Genomic DNA, 18526 nt, shown 5'->3' on the forward strand with positions numbered 1-18526 from the left:
GTCTGTGTACAACAAAGAATGTCACTTATCATCCAGTCCTATAAGGATTAAATCATTAGCCACTATAATCGCAGCCCTACAGTACACCCTGAAAGGAATTCAGGACAAAGAACAGGATGAGGCACGCTGTGCTTTGGAAAAATGCACAAAACAGGCCCTTAGATGTAACAGGAGAATTTTTATGACCCCAATTCTTGCATCTTCCTATACTTTAGAAAAGCACTAAAATCATGAACTGAGAGGGACTTCCCTGGTGGTCCAGTGGTTAAGACTCCACGCTCCCAATGCAGGGGGCCTGGGTTCAAATCCCTGGTCGGGGAACTAGATCCCACATGCCACAACAAAGATCCTGCACACGGCATCCCGTGTGCTGCAACTAAGACCCAGTGCAGCCAAATTAATTAATTAATTAATTAAAATGAAATCCCAAACATTAAAAAAAAAAATCATGAACAGAGATACCTGTTCCTCGTGACTGGCAGTAACCTTCTACTGAGATGTCGGATTGTACATACTCCTTGGCCAAAATCTCACATATACTGGCCTCTCCCCCTACCTCTTTGGAGCAGTTCCTCAGAACTATTGGAGAGGCTGTCTCCCGGGCTATAGTCCTCAGTAAGACAATGCGTAAAACTCAACTCACAGCTCCTATGTTGTGCACTTTTTTGTCAGTTGACAGTTTTGGTGACCATGAGGGGAGAAACCCAGAGCAGACTTCTCTCCTTTGTCTAAACTCTAGGATGATCCAGGTACCAGCAAGGGCCCCTTGCGCCCATCCGCCTCCTTGGTGTGTCCAGATGAATTTAGCTGAGTCTCTCCTAAGCTTAGATCTCTCATCTTGGTTGACAATCCTGAGTTTAATTCAGAGGTTGTTAAACTCCTTGGTATGAGGAGCGGGTTATCCTTCAACTTAGGTTCAAGAAGAGGTGCCTCTATGGAGAACAGTATGGAGGTTCCTTAAAAAACTAAAAATAGAACTACCATACGACCCAGCAATCCCACGACTGGACATATGCCCTGAGAAAACCATAATTCAAAAAGAGTCATGTACCACAATGTTCATTGCAGCTCTATTTACAAGAGCCAGGACATGGAAGCAACCTAAGTGTCCATCAACAGATGAATGGATAAAGAAGATGTGGCACATATATATAATGGAATATTACTCAGCCATAAAAAGAAACGAAATTGAGTTATTTGTAGTGAGGTGGATGGACCTAGAGTCTATCATACAGAGTGAAGTAAGTCAGAAAGAGAAAAAGAAATACCGTATGCTAACACATATATATGGAATCTAAGAAAAAAAAAAAAACAGGTCATGAAGAACCTAGGGGCAAGACAGGAATAAAGACACAGACCTACTAGAGAATGGACTTGAGGATATGGGGAGGGGGAAGGGTAAGCTGTGACAAAGTGAGAGAGTGGCATGGACATATATACACTACCAAACGTAAAATAGATAGCTAGTGGGAAGCAGCCGCATAGCACAGGGAGATCAGCTTGGTGCTTTGTGATCACCTAGAAGGGTGGGATAGGGAGGGTGGGAGGGAGACACAAGAGGGAAGAGATGTGGGGATATATGTATATGTATAACTGATTCACTTTGTTATAAAGCAGAAACTAACACAGCATTGTAAAGCAATTATACTCCAATAAAGATGTTTTTAAAAAAAATACATAAAAAAAAAAAAGAAGAGGTGCCTGTATTCCCCAGTTGAGAGACACTGGGAAGATTTTGCTCAGTTGCTGAAAGACACTGAGGAGGTTTGGACTGGGTGATTAGGTGGGAGGCTGACCTGATGTCTTTCCTCAAATCAGCTTCATAAACTTTAAGAGTTTGTCAGAATAAAAGTGAAGATACCATATGAGAGCTTTCATCTCCAAAGATAAGAGACATAGCTCCTCCCAGCTGGTTTCAGCTTTCTCAGGCAACTGAGAAATTTACAGGAGAGGGGGAGGTGAGTCCTCATACTGTACCGCAGTCCCATAGGGAAACCCACTCATTAATTTATGTTATTTTTTTTCTATAGGTTTTTGGGGTCTTTTTTGTTCTTTGTTGTTCTTGTTGTTTTTATTTTTAAAAATTTTGGCCGCACTTTCTAGCATGCGGGATCTTAGTTCCCCGACCAGGGATCGAACCCGTGGCCCCTGCAGTGGAAGCATGGAGTCTTAACCACTGGACCGCCAGGGAAGTCCCCCACGCATTAATTTAAAAAGTCGCTCATCCAGGGATGCGCACATAAGGATTGGCCGTCCGGTGCTCCGAGCACCTGCGGGGGTTTTAGATTGCTGGAAGGAGAAACCAAGACAGGTAAAAGAGCTGAAATGACTCTAAGGTGACACCTTAGAGGAATTAAGCTCACAAACAGCACATGGGCCCACCATACAGTTTTCAGTAGTAATCTTATCCTGACAAACCAACTTTAAAATGTGGAAGAGAGTTTCCCAAAAAGAAGAAAAGAGAAGCATCAAACAGCCAACCTCCAGCTAACACCCCAGTCAGGTTCATGTATTTACAGAACATATACTTTTGCAAGTACTCACTTAATTGGGAACTAAAGGAAATCCCACCCTGAAATGGCCAAGATGGGGCTCTTTTAACATTCCAAAACTGGTTTTTGCATTGTTAGAGAAATCGGTTTGATAAAACATCTTTTCAAAATTCTGAACCTAACGGAACAAAAGTCCTTCTAGGAGGAGCTTGCATTTCTCTCCCTGTACCTTTGAGATGTAAATGTTCTACCAGGGCTCTCAGGAACTCTTATCTATCTAGACCATCTCCAATTCCTGAGACTGGAGGGGAAAAAATGGAAAAGAGGCCTTTTTAAACTCAAGCAAGTAAACAACTTATTCTGTTATATAAACAAATGAGGTTTTTTTTTAAATTAATTAATTTATTTATTTTTGGCTGTGTTGGGTCTTCGTTTCTGTGCAAGAGCTTTCTCTAGTTGGTAAACAACTTATTCTGTTATATAAACAAATGAGTTTTTTTTTAAAATTAATTTATTTATTTATTTTTGGCTGTGTTGGGTCATCGTTTCTGTGCAAGGGCTTTCTCTAGTTGTGGCAAGCGGGGGCCACTCTTCATCGCGGTGCGCGGGCCTCTCACTATCGCGGCCTCTCTTGTTGCGGAGCACAGGCTCCAGACGCGCAGGCTCAGTAGTTATGGCTCACGGGCCTAGTTGCTCCGCCCTGGGAAGATGTGGGATCTTCCCAGACCAGGGCTCGAACCCGTGTCCCCTGCATTGGCAGGCAGATTCTCAACCACTGCGCCACCAGGGAAGACCCCCATGACTACGTTTAAAATGAAGCTTTGAGATCTCTGTTGTGTTGTCTATATGTTTGTGTGTATGTTATAGATATGATATGTTTCTACCTGCAGGTGGTATTGCCAAAATTAATTTGTAAATGAGTTCTATTTAATTGGCTTAAATGAAATTAAGCACTTATATAAATTCTCAGAAATATAAATAAAATAACCCAAATGGATTTCAGGTTCATATGATCTGGGAAATATTCAGTATTAATATTTGGTATTAAGTTAGTTTAAGTTTGTTCGTTTAATTAATACTGAGATGTCTTTAAAGTAATCAGCATTAAATGTAATATTTTTATTGTATGTAGGTTTACTAAAAGTCAAATAAGATCTTATTATCTCTATTACAAAATTTGTCAGCAAGAAAAATAACTTGCTGTCCTAAGATTTTTACAAGTAAATTAAATGTAAATGAGATAAGAGTTTTTAGATGAACTCTTTAGGAAAAATTATGTTTTATCGTATGTCATCTTAAAAATAGTTTCTCCAGGTTTTTGGTAACTTGAAACTTTAGAGTTTTGCTAAGTTAAGTTAAAGTTTATTGAATATTTAGAAGTTTATTGACTATCTAGATCCTTTACAAATAAGATACTGAAACAGTAAAATAGGCTTCCCTCTACAGAGAAACTAATGATATTTAGAACTATTAATTGAGACTTTTTTAATAAGAAAGCACATGTTTTTAGAAATTATAGAGTTAATAAGTTTGCCATTCTACAGAATGCTAATTAAGAGACAGTTCATAATTGCTTCTTAGCTTTTACTGGAAATTAAGGTTTTTAAAGGTTAAAGAATGTAATTAAAATATATAATTAAAACTTCCAAAAATTAATAAGGAAAAAATATTTGTGTGCAAAGGAAAAAGAAGGTTTAAGGAATGGAAATGAATTTTGTTAAGGGAAAAGGAAGTAATTTTGTCCTAAAAAGAAGTTAAAGAGAGAGAGAGAGAAAGCACAGGACAAAATCTGGAGGTATAAAAGAAAGTTATAGAAGGTTATCTAGGAAAAGAGTTTTGTATGTGATAAGGACTGGTGAAGATTGGAATGAATTTAATTGATTGAATGAGTTTTAATATTAAAAATAAGCTGGTACAAAATTAGAATTTGGTTTTCTCTCTCTGTTAAGAGAGGCAAAGTTTTCTTGGAATATTGATCTGCTTTCGATAGCAGAATGTAAAGTTTCTCTACCTTTTAAACAATCTGTTGTAACTTTTTGTATTTGCCTTTGAAATCTTCTATTGTCACTTGATTAAGTGAATAAATATCGTTTCACAGTGACCGATGATCCTATTCGACCAAGTGTTTTGAAACCTTTTGATATCTTTGACAAACTTCCGTGCGTGCATCATTGGGGATCTTACCAGGGAACTCCCAAAGTTCTTTTGACTTCTAGCTAACTTTGGGATACTTCAGAGAATACTAAAACATCTCAAAGAAAGATATTAAACTAATATCTAACATACTATTTGGTATGTTTTGGGTTTTTTTTTAATTTTTGAATTTTATTTATTTATTTTTTTATACAGCAGGTTCTTATTAGTTATCTATTTTATACATATTAGTGTATATATGTCAATCCCAACTATTCGGTATGTTAAATTACAGGGGAAGCATTGTCAACCTTCTTAGGTTATAGTTTATGGGTAATTGTTATTAACATAAATGTTCTAGAAATTATATGAAATGTCTAAAATTTGAATGTAGATATAATGTTACATTATAACATTAATAATGTTATCAGTCATAATTCTAGTTATTATTTCAATATTCTATGTCACAAAAATAACTAAATTTCTCTGACAATTGCATTGTAATCAGGTCTTTAACTATGCCTTTTAAAGTCTCTTGTCATTTATAGATAATTACTGTTTTGCTCTGATGCTTTTGCAAAAATGCTTCATTTTCAAGAAGATTCATAGAAAGGACTTTCTGATAAGTACAGGTTTCTGATAACTTTCAGATTATACTGCTGAATTGGGTAAGAAATTAAAGAATTCGAATGGAAAACCTGATGGCTTCATAAAACTATGAAGTATCAAGATCAACAAGTGTGACTTTTTGTCAGAAATATTATTGACTTTTAATCTTTGTTTTCCAGATATAAGCAAACCTTTCCCCTTAAGCTGTGACTCACAGCAATTTAGTAAATTATACCTTTGTAAGCAGAACTTTTCTCTCTACCTGATCCCTCCAGAATTTGGAAACTCTTAGTATTCTCATTTTCATGGCAATATGGTTATTTGCGTAAGTTCAATAAGAATCTACTCTCCTTATAACAGCACACAATTGGAAACATTCGTTATACTATCAAGGCTTTGATTGGAATGTCATAATAGAGAGAGATGTGCATAGGCTCAGATATGACCAGACAGCTTTAAGGAACTAAGATTGACTTTATGGAGCCATAAATCCCTTGACAAAACAGTCTGGTATCTTGCATACAGGGTCCCCAACAGCCTTATCAGGTGAATAAAGAAAGCCACTTCCTGGCAGATGCAAGGACCTCAAGATATTTTGTACCTCAAGAAGAAAGAGATTCACCCAAATTTATAGGTATTCCAAACAGAATCTGATGGCAAGTCCTTGGCATGTCTTTCCTGGCCTTGAGAGGAGTTTTAAAGTTCAAATCTGAGATTCCTTATGAAAAGTTCCAACAAAGCCAATTTAAAAGAGCATATATGATCAATTATACTTATGTAAATAATCAGGCCAAGTTTATTGAAACCAGACTCATTTTGCAAGCAAATTAGTCTTAATTTGGCTACATTTGGTAGAGATGAGGGTGGTTTTGGAGATGAGAATTACGTTTCAGTAATATACCTTTGTGGATATTAAGTTCTAGTGCTGTTAGTAGTCTTTGAGTTTTGGTATTTACTGCCGAAGACTCACTTCCTAGATGGCTCCTTTTTACTAAGTTGCATTATTGTAAGGTTTAATTGAACTATTAAAAGGACATTCTAATCTTGTTTCTGAAGCTTACCCTAGTTACGTTTGGATGAAGATCAGATGCCCCATGACCTGCAACCAGGAGATTGTGCATACTGGAAAAGACATCATTTAAAGAACTCTCTCCAACCTAGATGAAAGGATCCTTATCAGGTACTCTTAACTAGCTCATGTGCAGTGAAACTGAAGGGAATTGACTCTTGGATTCATTATCTCCCACTTTAAAAAGGGCATCTGTACCAGACTGGTCTATAGAGAGGACTGCTGACCTCAACATCAACTTAAAACAACACTCAGAGGAGAAACTACACCCGCACCAGGAAAAAAAAGACAACACCAGAAGTAGACAGCTATTCCAAGATGTTGGGCCTGACCTGTGTGATCATTTATAATGTTTTCTTGGTTTCTACAACCGGTACATAAGTCCTATGCAGAGTTTAAAAATCAATCCAATTGTTGGGTTTATGGTCAATTACCTATGTCCAGTACTTCTGGTTTACCTTGGTGGATTTCTCCACTCCAAGGCTCTGATTGAATGGCCCTTAGGAAATTTTTTCTAGAAGAAAGAAGTTATAGTTCCGTTCAGGCCACTGTTGATATTGCTAGATGAGACCCCCTCACTTGGCCAGTCAATCATACCTGCTCTGACCCTGGCCATAAATACAAATTTTTTTTTAAAGGTTACTCACTTAAGCTCAATCGGAACAATGAGCTAAATTTCAGTCAAAAACCATAACCTCCTGCTTATTGGGAGAGACTGTCCCTCAATTATGGGATAGATTTATATGGTTAACACCAGGCTACAGTCATTTAAATTTAAAAGCCCCCTTATGTTGGGAACAATTAAATTATACTAAGGATAATCAGATTAATAACATCGGGAAATTGGGCGGAGTGCCTTATGAACAATGCCAATTTATCATTACCCTTAAATATAGTGACTGGTATGGAACAGACTGGGTCAGGTGACCAGGGGCTGCACCTAATGAAAGTTCTTAGTTTAAATTCCTACTTCAGACTTTATTAATGCTGCTAGGTGTACTACTTGTACTCTGCCTATTCTACAAGATTGTTATTTCTTGTATTACCCAATGTGCAATTGAGCCTCCAACAAAAATAATGATGACTAAGCAACTTGAAACAGTTGACCAAATATATAGTTCTATAAAAAATTAAAATGATGGTAACAGTGTAACTCTAGATATGGGAAGAAGCAACAGGAGAGAATCATTTCCTGAACCGTAACAGACTAGTAATACAGGTGGTTCAGATACTTCTATGGCTACAATTAACAGGGTCTAGTCCAGTAATTTCACATTAGGTGGCATATCCAAGAAATCCTCGCCTGACCTAGAAATAAGCCTTACTGGCCCCATGGGACAAATTGGTTATGACATGCCTCCCAAACCTTGGTTAAATTTATGACCACAGGGGGGCACTGTAAAACCAGGAATGCCACTCACCATGCAGTTCCACAAGTCTACTAAGGACTAGTCTACTAGTCTTTAGCCACTGTACTTGCTGACCTACAGTATACCCTGAAAGGAATTCAGGGTGAAAAACAGAATGATCCACTCTGTGCTTTGAGAAAACAGGCCCTTAGATAGTTAGATATGACAGGAAAATGTTCTATGAACCCAAATTCTTGCATCTTCCCATACTTAGAAAAGCCCTAAAATCATGAACTGACATACCTGTTCCTCATGGCTAGCAGTAACCTCCTGCTGAGACGTATGCTGGATTGCACATACCCTTTACAAAGTCACAGATACACTGGCCTCGCCCACTACCTCCTGGGATCAGTTCCTCAGAGCTATCGAAGGCTGAATCGGACAGCTGATTCAGGGAGGGAGGGAAAAAAGAGCTCTATTTTAGAGTGTTGAGTTTCAGGAACTGTTTTAACATCAAAGGGGAGCCTGCCTATGGCAGCCAATGTGATAAAAGCATTTGGACAGCTACTTGGATGTTTTTAAAAACATGTTCACCGCCCTTACTTCATTGAATCTCCACACCTACTGTGCATTGAAGAGGTATTTTTAGGACCTTCTAGTACTTTATACAGTTAAAAAGCAAAATTCAACCCAGTAAATTTCAAAGATCTAATTGGCTATGAAAGATGCATGAATCAGGCAGCATGCCATCTCTCCAAAGGGCTACAGTAAGGGAAGGGTTTTTAAAGGCAGGACATGGAAGTCATAAAGAGAAAAAAGGAGATTATTTTAGGCATAGGTAACCTATCCATGGGGAATGGAAGGGGTCTATACAGCAGATTATCTCATCTTCCTTTGGGGGGCAAGAGAGAGCCCATGTGACAGATTGCCTCATTGGTGCTGACCAAAAAATTCCTGACTGACTAGTTAAGACTACATTTCTGGGGGAGGCTGAAAGTTCAGCTAGGTCAGGTATTAATCCCCGGTTTGGGGGCTTGTCCTAGCAATAAGTGACTCCATTTCGAGACTATAGTTTTCTTTCTAACAATAGCAAAGTTGAGACAAGGAGATCCAGAGAGATGAAGGGACCTGTTAGAATCACAAAGCAGACCAAAGATCACTTCATTCCAAATCCCCTGGCATTCCCCCTCATAATGCTGCCTTTTTATAATATATATATAGAAATGGGTCTGGAGTCGGTTCCCTTCCCTCTCTAAAACTGGGAGAACATTTAGGAGCCATCTGCAGAGTTTGGGTGTGGAAATGCTCTCAGAAGGAAAAGGGATGCATCTTCCCGGTTGTGCGCCTCTTACTTCTCCTCTAAAACCCTTTCCCTTTGTGCCTTTTTAGCGCGAAAAGTTTCTCAAAAGACCAGGTGCTCTGAGGCGCCTCTAGAACTACATTTCCCACAATACCCCAGGAGGCACCACGTAGAGGGAGAACTACATTCCCCGAAATGCCAAGGGGATTTTAGAGGCGGATAAGCTTCCACTCCAAATTCAAAGATCCAGTTTACCCACTCTATAGCCCAGACATAGTCACCTCTTTCCCCTTTCCTGCCAGAGACTTCCGTTCCCAGCTCTAACTTCCGACCCCATTCTTCTCTCCGTGGGAATGCTTGGGAAAAAAACGTAACCAGAGGGTAGGGCGCATGCGCTGACCGGCACCAGGTTTGGGCTGTGAGGGAGGCCGGCCGGTCCGTGGGCGCATCCCGCTTCGCGCGTGCGCAGACGATAAACCAACGCCCCAGTACTGAGGCGCGGCTTTAGTGGCGCGGCTTTAGTGGCGCGTTTTAGTGAAGCTGCACGTGAAGAACAGCTGTGGCCGGAACCCGGTGAGTGCGACCCGAGACCGGGGCTCCGGGGCTGTACCCGGGACTGGGTTGCGGCGGCCGCTACAGGCGGGACCAGGGCGGAGCCGCGAGGCCTGGCGAGCACCAGTGGAGAGGGCTCCGATGTCGCGTGGCGGGGAGACTAACTGGGGACTCGGATCCTCGTTGCTATGCAACAGGGGGCGTCGTTAGTAGGTAACGGGAGGCGCGCGTTTCCGGGGAGAAGAGTTACCAGCGCTGCTCCGAGGTCCGGTCAAGGCCGGGTGGCTGTCAGGCTGTGGGACGAGGCCAGCGCTGAGGCCCTCGCCCCCGACTCTCGCCCACGGCCCAGCTTCCCGCGGCCCCGCTCCGAGCCCTTTGGGGTACCCCGAACCCCTGGGCCGCGCCGCATCCCTTGCCGGTGACGCCACCCAGCAAGCTTGGCAGGGGACACGCGGTTCGAAATAGCACATGCATGCCACTGACACCCTGTCTCGGGGAGGATGGGTCCTGGGGAAGGCGTCGTGCGCCTGGGAGGCTGCCCCTTTGCCCGTCGCCCGGCCCCCAAACAGTTGCTGGGCAGCAGCAGCTGTCAGGGGTTTAGCGGGGGCTGCCCCCACCTGCCGGGACGCTGATTTCATTCTTCTCAGGGGCAGCTTCACCCGGTCTAGCAGCTTCCTTTCCACGCAGCTGTGCTTTTCGGGTGACCGCTGCATATTTGGATCAACTTTAAAATAGCCTCCTCTCCGCACCTCTCCATGGCTCTCCATTGCCACCCTCACCGCTTCTTGGCGGGCTTCTAATACTCATTTAACAAGCATTTATTAGTCATTGTTCTGTGCTAGGCGCTGGGGATTCCAAGAAAAGTTAAGTCTGACGAGGAGGTGCTCAAAGTCTAATGGGGGAGCCAGGCATAGAAACTGGTAAATGATGCTACAATGCAATGAGTGGTATATTGGCAATTTGTGTACTGCAACGTTCCTATAGATGTTTACAGTTTACAGAGTTCTTGCAGAAACATGTTAACTCTTTGCAATAACTCTTAACCTTGCTTAACGCCATTTTACATTTGAGGAGACTGAAACTCAGACAGGTTAAGTAATAAGACAGAAGGTAGTGGTTTTTAGTGTGTGGCAGAATTGAGCCTGGGACAGAAGGAAGTCTAGAGTCCTCTGTCCACTGCTGCACTCTGGGGGCTTTGCCCAAAGTAGACTTTTCCCTGTGCTGGTGATCATTTGTGGCAGCTGTCCCGTTATGCATCAGAAATCCCCGGGGAGCTCTAAAAACAAAAGCCTGAGCCCGTCTCTGGGGAGGGTCGGAGTAAGGAAGCCCCGGGGTGGGGTGGGGCAGACCCTCTAGCTTAAACCGGCTCAGGCCCTTCTGATGGGCAACCAGAGTCGAGAACCGCTGCTCCAAAGGGGCAAGTCCCTCAATGATGGGGAAATCAGAGCCGGCAGAGGGTACTAAGTCAGCTGCCCCTCCTGCCACATCGTGATTCATAGCGCGAGAGGAAGCTACCGGGAGGAAGGAGCCTTGGCAGGGGTTGTGGGGACCGCCCCACCCTGCCCTCTTAGCAAACCACAGCTAAACATATGTGGCTCCTCACTACCATAGTTCAATGAAGCAGTTTCCCCAGCTCAGCCCGTCCCTTCCTGAGCCCCGTTGCAGCTGCCTGAACAAAAGTGGCAGGTCTAGTCCCAATTTTTTGCTGTCCTCATACCTCTTGCTGCAGAACCAATGACGTGTGAGCCCAGCAGGTGGGTCATCTTCTGGAGGGTGGTCTCCTCGTGGGACTCTGGATAGTTAGTCCTCTAACTTTGCGATTGTTGATTTGGGGGCAGAACTTTAAGCACCTTGAGGGCAGGGACCGCGTCTTACTGAGGCAGAGTGGAGGTGTGGAAGGAGCAAAAGGGCAAGGTTTAGACCCTGGGTTCTGGAGTCAAGTCCCAGTCCTGATGTGTGTACTTTTAACAAGTCACTTGATCTCTCCAAGCCATTGTTTTCTGAGTAAAACGTGGAGAGTAGCAGTATCTTATACAATTGTTATAGGAGTTAAATGAGATGGTGAAAGAACAAGCACTTTGTAAATTATAAAGCAACACGCACACTATACACACCACACACACACAATTTGTTGTGGTTGTTGAGTGCCTGCTGTTTTTCCGAGGTCAGGCATTGCAGGAGGTGAAGACGTTTAAGACATCCTTCCTCTCAGAGCTCAAGACTGCTTCGGCTCCTGACTACCATGGCTTCTCTTTATTTTTTATTTTTTTTATTAAATTATGTATTTATTTATTTATTTATGGCTTTGTTGGGTCTTCGTTTCTGTGCGAGGGCTTTCTGTAGTTGCGGCAAGTGGGGGCCACTCTTCATCGCGGTGCGCGGGCCTCTCACTATCGCGGCCTCTCGTTGCGGAGCACAGGCTCCAGATGCGCAGGCTCAGTAATTGTGGCTCACGGGCCTAGTTGCTCCGCGGCATGTGGGAATCTTCCCAGACCAGGGCTCGAACCCGTGTCCCCTGCATTGGCAGACAGATTCTCAACCACTGCGCCACCAGGGAAGCCCGGCTTCTCTTTATTAAAAGTATTTGATTGGGCTGAAGTGAGGAAGCGTAATGGTGGTGGGTTAGACTCTTGCTGAAGAAGAAATGAGAAAGATGTTGTAAAGCAGAAACTAACACACCATTGTAAAGCAATTATACTCCAATAAAAATGTTAAAAAAAAAAAATGAGAAAGAATCCTGTTAAAGAAAACAATTGGACGAAAGGGACAAGCCAGTAATCTGCTCTCTTATCTGCAAAGGGCACACTCCAGAATCCTGTTAGATTTGGTTTCCGGTGCCCTTTGGAAGGTCAGCTGGCAGGGCAATGCCAGCCACCCCATGGAGAGTTTATTTCAAGGCCCCCCAGCTCCCCTTGACTGGAGCAAATGGCCGCCTGAAAGTCGAGGCTGGCACAGAACACAGAAGTCTGCCAAGGGGGCAGCAGCTCATGTCACCCTGACCTTCCAGAAAGGAGGAGACGACATCTGATCCCTCCTGGTGGAGGTCCTTGGATATAGAATCCAACCCAAGATAGCAACCCTGCTCTTTGTGTCCCCAGTGTGGTCATGACCCAGATAGACCAGGAACTGACCTGTGCTTTCCTCATCTCTGACCACTGGCAGGCAGGAACCATCTGGTTCTTGATTTGTGCCAAAAAGAGTAGAAGGCTTCCCAGACTGAGGTCGCTCCCTATGAACTGCATGTTTTGCAGCCCTGCTTTACCTACAGGCCTCAGGAGGGACTTAGAGCAGCTGTTTCTGGTCCAGAAAGTGCCCCGAATGTGATATTTTTATAACCCCTTCTTGGACCCTGCTCCTTCCCACTAAACAAGAATGGGAATATCTTCTCTTCGCTCTCCTCCATCCTGGTGGCCCCAGATTGCTGGCCGACTCCCGGAGTGCCCTGGTAACTACAAAAACTTCGAACACCTGGCTGCTCCTACCTCAGGGACATGGCTTAGCCTCTCTGCTCATCAGGTCTGAATCACAGAAACACCCTGGACCTGCAGGTTCATTTCTGAGCCTGGAAGAGAACAGGGGATTTGCTGGTGCCATTTGACTTTTCTCAAGCGTGGTGGCAAATAGAAGTTGGAACTGAAAACGTTTTTCTTGGCCGAATCCACGCGTACTTCAATGAGTCGATACTTGTTGGGTCTTAATTTGCCTACAGTATCACATTACAGATGAGATCAGAGCACAAAGCGGTTAAGTGAATTGTCACCAGTAATTCATGGAGTGGATTGGTAGATGCCAAGTCTATTTTAGCTCATGAATAATCTATTGTAGGACTTTCCAAATCACTTCTGAGACTGAAGTTGGAGAGGATACAACACAGTGGTGTGTGTGAGCGGGTCTGATGTCAGATGCACCTGGATTCAAATCCTGGCTCCCCCGCTTACTACTTATCCTCCCTCAGTTTCTTCATCAGGAAAATGGGGGATAAGAACAATACCTAACTGATGGGTTGTTGTGAGGATTAAACGAGATCGGTGGCGCATGGTTAACTTTCTGTTAATGATAATAATATCTTTCCTTAAAAGTTGTGCTTTAACTCCTTGCCTACGTTGGGGGCTGGGGAGTTGAGGTCATCTCTGTATCAGTGGGTCTCAGCTTTGCACAGTGGAATCCCCTGGGGCGCTTTTGCAGGTCAAAGCCCGGGCCACACCCAGCTGGTGACATCAGAAGCTCGGGGCTTGGGGCAGAGGTATCTTTGTGCAGCTTCCAGGTGATTCCAATGAGCAACCACCTTCACTTCTGCGTTTTGGAAGCAGAAGCGTGGGTTTAACTCCTGACCTTTCTCCTTGGGCAAATGCTTAACTCCTAAGTCTCAGTTTCTTCTCCTCTCTCCCCTTAGTGGCGAGGAGGATAACGCCCACCTCACGTGATGGTCCTGCAGAGCGAATGGCCTATGTGCAGTGGGTTCTTATTTGTGCACCTAACTGAGCACTTTTCTTTACATCGTTATATAGCGGTAATCCTATTCGAGTGCTATTTTTTAAGATTTTGTAAAATATAAATATCAGCTTTATCTTAAGTAGATTATAACCTCCTTGAGGACAAAGCTGTATAGTCTTTTTTTTTTTAATAAATTTATTTATTTATTTGTTTTTATTCTTGGCTGCGTTTGGGTCTTCGTTGCTGCGCGCGGGCTTTCTCTAGTTGCGGCGAGCGGGGGCTACTCTTTGTTGTGGTGCCAGGGCTTCTCATTGTTGTGGCTTCTCTTGTTGCAGAGCACGGGCTCTAGGCGCACGGGCTTCAGTGGTTGTGGCTCGTGGGCTCTAGAGCGCAGGCTCAGTAGTTGTGACACACGGGCTTAGTTGCTCCGCTTCATGTGGGATCTTCCCGGGCCAGGGATGGAACCCGTGTCCCTTGCATTGGCAGGCGGATTCTTAACCACTGCACCGCCAGGGAAGCCCAAAGCCATATAGTCGTATAATTTTTTTTTTTATATGCCCAAAGCACCTAAGACACAAAGGCAGGCCTTCAGGTTTTTAGAACTGGAATAAGCCTTAGAGAGATCTTCTCATCCGCCTTAAGGCATTGACTGATACTCGCTGGCTAGTTAATATGCAAGTGGTAAAGAACGTGAGAGAGGAACCCGTGAATGAGATGGTTGTGCCCGGCTTAAGTTGAAGTCCGAGTTCTGCCTTTGTCAGCTAACAGGGAGGGGCGGAGGGGGGTGCTGGGGCCCGTCACGCTCGGGACAGTGGGTTTCTCGGCCAGTTCGGGCCCTCTGCTCACCCCATGCTTCTCCTCTGGCAGACCCAGCCATGGCAGGCTCAGGCAGCACTTCAGCATGGGGCAAGCATCTGTTCAAAGACGTCCTGATGTTCCTAGTGGCCCTCGTCCTCCTCCACTCAGCGTCATCCCAGTCCCATCGAGACTTTGTGTCACCAGGCCAGCAGAAGAGGGAGGCCCCAGTTGATCTCCTGAGCCAGATAGGTCGATCTGTGCGAGGAACCTTGGATGCCTGGATTGGGCCAGAAACCACGCACCTAGTTTCTGAGGTAAGGAAGGTGTTCCCTGCTGTGGCTACGCGCATTGAGGACAGAGGAGCTCTTGTTCATGGCCGCCCGTCTTGGCTCCACATCCTCTGTGTGTCATAATCCCTGGGGCAGAGAGCCCCCAGTTCCACAGAATGAAGCCAGACAGCGCTGGCCTTTTGCACTCTCATTGTTTCATTCCTACCCCAGGGCCTTTAGCTCCACCCCCATCTTTCCCTTATTCCTGCCCTTTCTTGCCAGAAAGGCTGGGAAATGAGCCATCTTTATCAACCTATGTCACTGGTGACTATAGAGTCTGGCTTTGGTCTAAATCTGACCTAAAGTCTTAAATTGGCAAAATATCAAGACCTGAGTTCATTCTTTCACCTTTAGAGGTGGCGGTGAGGATGACTCAGCGTTCTTAGGCAGGGCTGTCTCTTCTACCTAATGGCATCCCAAGCATGCTGGTGCATACTTGTGATAGGTCGTACTAAACGGCTGAAACAATCATTTATAAAGTGCATAATATAGAAGAGCTGATTGACTTCTTTTTCACTGAGACATCCTAGCCCTCCACCGATGTTACTTCACACACCTTCATGAGTCCCTGGGAGGCTAGGAGGACCCCGATTTTACAGGGTGACTACTCCAGGGATTTGATGATCCCCCCACACGCCCACGTTCACCCACTACTACCACCAAAGTATTCCAGCACATCAGTTGAACTAGGGCCCAAGTGTCCTGGGTTCCAGTTCAGACAGGAAGGAGAAATGGCCCGCCGTCCGTCCCCAGGCACTGGAAGGTGGCAGTGGAAGGGACCCCTCAGCCAGGCTGAGAAGCAGGCGGAGATGTTCGTGGGCAGTGGTGGTGAGACTCGGAAGAGAAGAGCATCATTAATTATGGACTCAACTCATGCCCTGCTCTTCCCACAGACCTTGGCTCAGGTGACGTGGGCCATCTCATCGGCCATCTCTGTGGCCTTCTTCACTCTGTCTGGGATTGCCGCACAGCTGCTGAATGTCTTGGGGCTAGAAGGTGAGTGGCAGAGAACTGGTTAGGTCAGCTGGAGCTTAGCCTGTCCCTTCCTGTTTGTGGGAATTTATCTTTTCAGGGTCTAGACTTTTCCCCGGCTGTTCAGCATCTCCCAGGTCTCCCCAGAGGCGAGCATAAGAGAAGGCTACTAACTGCCGCATCACGCTAAGCCATAACTGTCACCCACAGCCCAGAGAATTACTCCCATTTCATAGATGCAGCAGGCTCAACCAAGGGAAGTAGTCTACCACAGTCAGCTGGAACCGGAGCTGAGATTTAAGCTCTATGACCCAGTGGGAAAGGATTTTTCCTTGGCAAGGGGGTTTGGCTCCTCCCCCTTTTGGTTCTTGACCCCCTCTCCTTTCACGGCACCAGGTTGGCTGATTCTGTGACTCTCTCCCCTTCCAGGAGATCACCTCACCCAGGGCCTGAAGCTCAGCCCCAGCCAAGTCCAGACCTTCCTGCTGTGGGGAGCGGGGGCCCTGGTTGCCTATTGGCTGCTGTCCCTGCTCCTTGGCTTGGTCTTGGCCTTGCTGGGGCGGATCCTGTGGGGCCTGAAGCTTGCCCTCTTCCTGGCCGCTTTTGTGGCCCTGGTGAGGTCAGTGCCCGACCCTTCCACCCGGGCCTTGCTCCTCCTGGCCTTGCTGACCCTCTACGCCCTGCTGAGCCGGCTCACTGGCACCCGGGCCTCGGGGGCCCAGCTGGAGGCCAAGGTGCGGGGGCTGGAGCGCCAGGTGGAGGAGCTGCGCTGGAGGCAGAGGCGAGCGGCCAAGGGGCCCCGGAGCGTGGAGGAGGAGTGAGAGGGACGCTGGACGCTGCCACCTTCGCCATACCAAAGAGCCGAGCTGCTTCTGGGTCGCACAGCCCTCCTTCCAGCCCCCTGCCCCTTTCTTGCTCTGTCTCCGAGCCCTGTCTCCGCACCAGCCCCCTTAGCCGAGAGAGAGAGAAAGACCATCCCCCACGCTGGTCCTCAGGGGCGCTGTCCTCTGTGGTTCTCTGTCTGGGGTTGGTTCTCCTCACCCTTTCTCTGCCCCCACCTGTCTCAGCCAGGGGAAGGTGGGGGGCCTCCCGCCAGCTTCTGCATCTCCTCTCAGCAGACACCTCTGATCACTGCCAGCGGCCTCCCGTGACTCAGCTGCTGCCTTGCCTTCCTCCGATGCTCTTGCTGTCCTGTCCTTCTCTAGCTCCTCCCCTGCCAGGTCCCCAGCTTCCTTCCTGCGTGTCTTCTCCTGCGAGCCCTGTACTCCACCAAACCACAGTCCCTCAAGGCACGCTCCTGTCCTCCTGCCCAGCGTGGGGAAGAGGCAGGGCATTTGGGGCCTGAGAGGAAGGGAAGTGGGGAAGTTCCCGCGTGGGGCCCGGGCCGGGATGTACATTGAATCTGTTACAAGTGCCTTAATCCGAGCAGCAGGGCCCTCTGCTTGCCCGCTGCCGTACTGTATGTAGGAAACTGCCCTGTAGCTGCTTTGTGTCAAGAGGAAAGTGGTTCCTCTCAGAATCTTGATTTCCCTTCAGCCAGAGCAAAAGATGACTGCTTCGTAGGCTTGTGCCTGCAAGTAGGACCCTGCAGTGGCCATGAGATCCCCTGTGGGGATTTCAGAGACCCTGAAGGAGGAAGGAGGGTTCATCGTCCTGTCTGCGCAGCTCCAGGCGGTTCTCCATCTCTCTCTCCATCACTGCCACCAAGGAGTTCGCTGATCAGTCGCCTAGGAGGAGCGCAGAGCAGACAGCAGAGATGCACCTCACAGCCCCTTCCCTTCTCCTGCTCTTCGGCTGCACCCTCCCCACCAGGGCGCTCATTCTTCCTTCGAGGCTTTGGTGGAGGTGGGTGGCCTCCTCTGCCAGGCCCCACACGTGATGTGAAGAGTAGAGAAATGCCCAGTTCTTACTGTTGAGGTTGGATATGGAATCACAGCTGCAGTGAAATATATTTTTATCAGCGCTTGGTTGGTTTTAAATAAAGTGCACGCTATTTTATTATCTAGTTCTGGATCAAATGTATTTGCTCAAAGTCTGGCTTGCTTTGATTGCTCCCTCTCCAGCTAAAGCCATTTCTGTGGAGCTGCTCAGCTTTCAGGACTTCTCCCTGCAGGTGTCAGGTAGTGCGAAGCTGGGAGAAAGGAAGGGAGTGCGAAAGAAGGCTGTTACCAGTCACCCTTCCCTCCAGGGGTGTGAGGAATGAGGAGGGCACGCGCCCCCATTACCGAACTTGCAGGAACTGACCAGCTCTGTGGCAATAGTGTGCTTGTGGGGGAGGGGGAGGAGGGTACCCCGTCCAGCCCTGTGTGCAGGAGTGGCAAAGGCTGGCCCCCATCCAGAGAGAGGCTTGCATGTCCTCCCTGCTTCCCCAGCAGACAGGAGTTTCTGCGCCCCGCTTCTCAACCCGGCCCATAGATTGGATCAGGCATTTTGGGGAGGGGCCTGGGTGTGGTTTTTCCTTTTTAAGCTGCCCAGGAAAGGCTAATGTG

The 18526-nt window shown here is 46.2% G+C and overlaps 1 protein-coding gene across 1 annotated transcript; it reads left to right on the forward strand.

Annotated features, from left to right (window-relative positions):
* The first annotated feature begins 9227 nt into the window (after positions 1-9227).
* On the forward strand, positions 9228-18035 carry TMEM109 (transmembrane protein 109). The gene is made up of 4 exons (XM_061203435.1): positions 9228-9525; positions 14806-15050; positions 15959-16061; positions 16467-18035. Exons 2-4 carry the CDS (start codon positions 14814-14816, stop codon positions 16856-16858), a joined length of 732 nt encoding a protein of 243 aa, XP_061059418.1. The 5' UTR covers positions 9228-9525; positions 14806-14813; the 3' UTR covers positions 16859-18035.
* Positions 18036-18526: the final 491 nt, after the last annotated feature.

This window comes from Eubalaena glacialis, chromosome 10 (genome assembly GCF_028564815.1).
Source record: "Eubalaena glacialis isolate mEubGla1 chromosome 10, mEubGla1.1.hap2.+ XY, whole genome shotgun sequence".
NCBI lineage: Eukaryota > Metazoa > Chordata > Mammalia > Artiodactyla > Balaenidae > Eubalaena > Eubalaena glacialis.

What these genes read in the sequence shown, in the direction of transcription:
- TMEM109 (XM_061203435.1), top strand. Translation starts at nt 14,814, where the DNA reads ATGGCAGGCTCAGGCAGCACTTCAGCATGGGGCAAGCATCTGTTCAAA. An exon ending in CCACGCACCTAGTTTCTGAG is followed by an intron (nt 15,051 to 15,958) that starts GTAAGGAAGGTG and finishes CTCTTCCCACAG; the next exon opens with ACCTTGGCTCAGGTGACGTG. An exon ending in GAATGTCTTGGGGCTAGAAG is followed by an intron (nt 16,062 to 16,466) that starts GTGAGTGGCAGA and finishes CTCCCCTTCCAG; the next exon opens with GAGATCACCTCACCCAGGGC.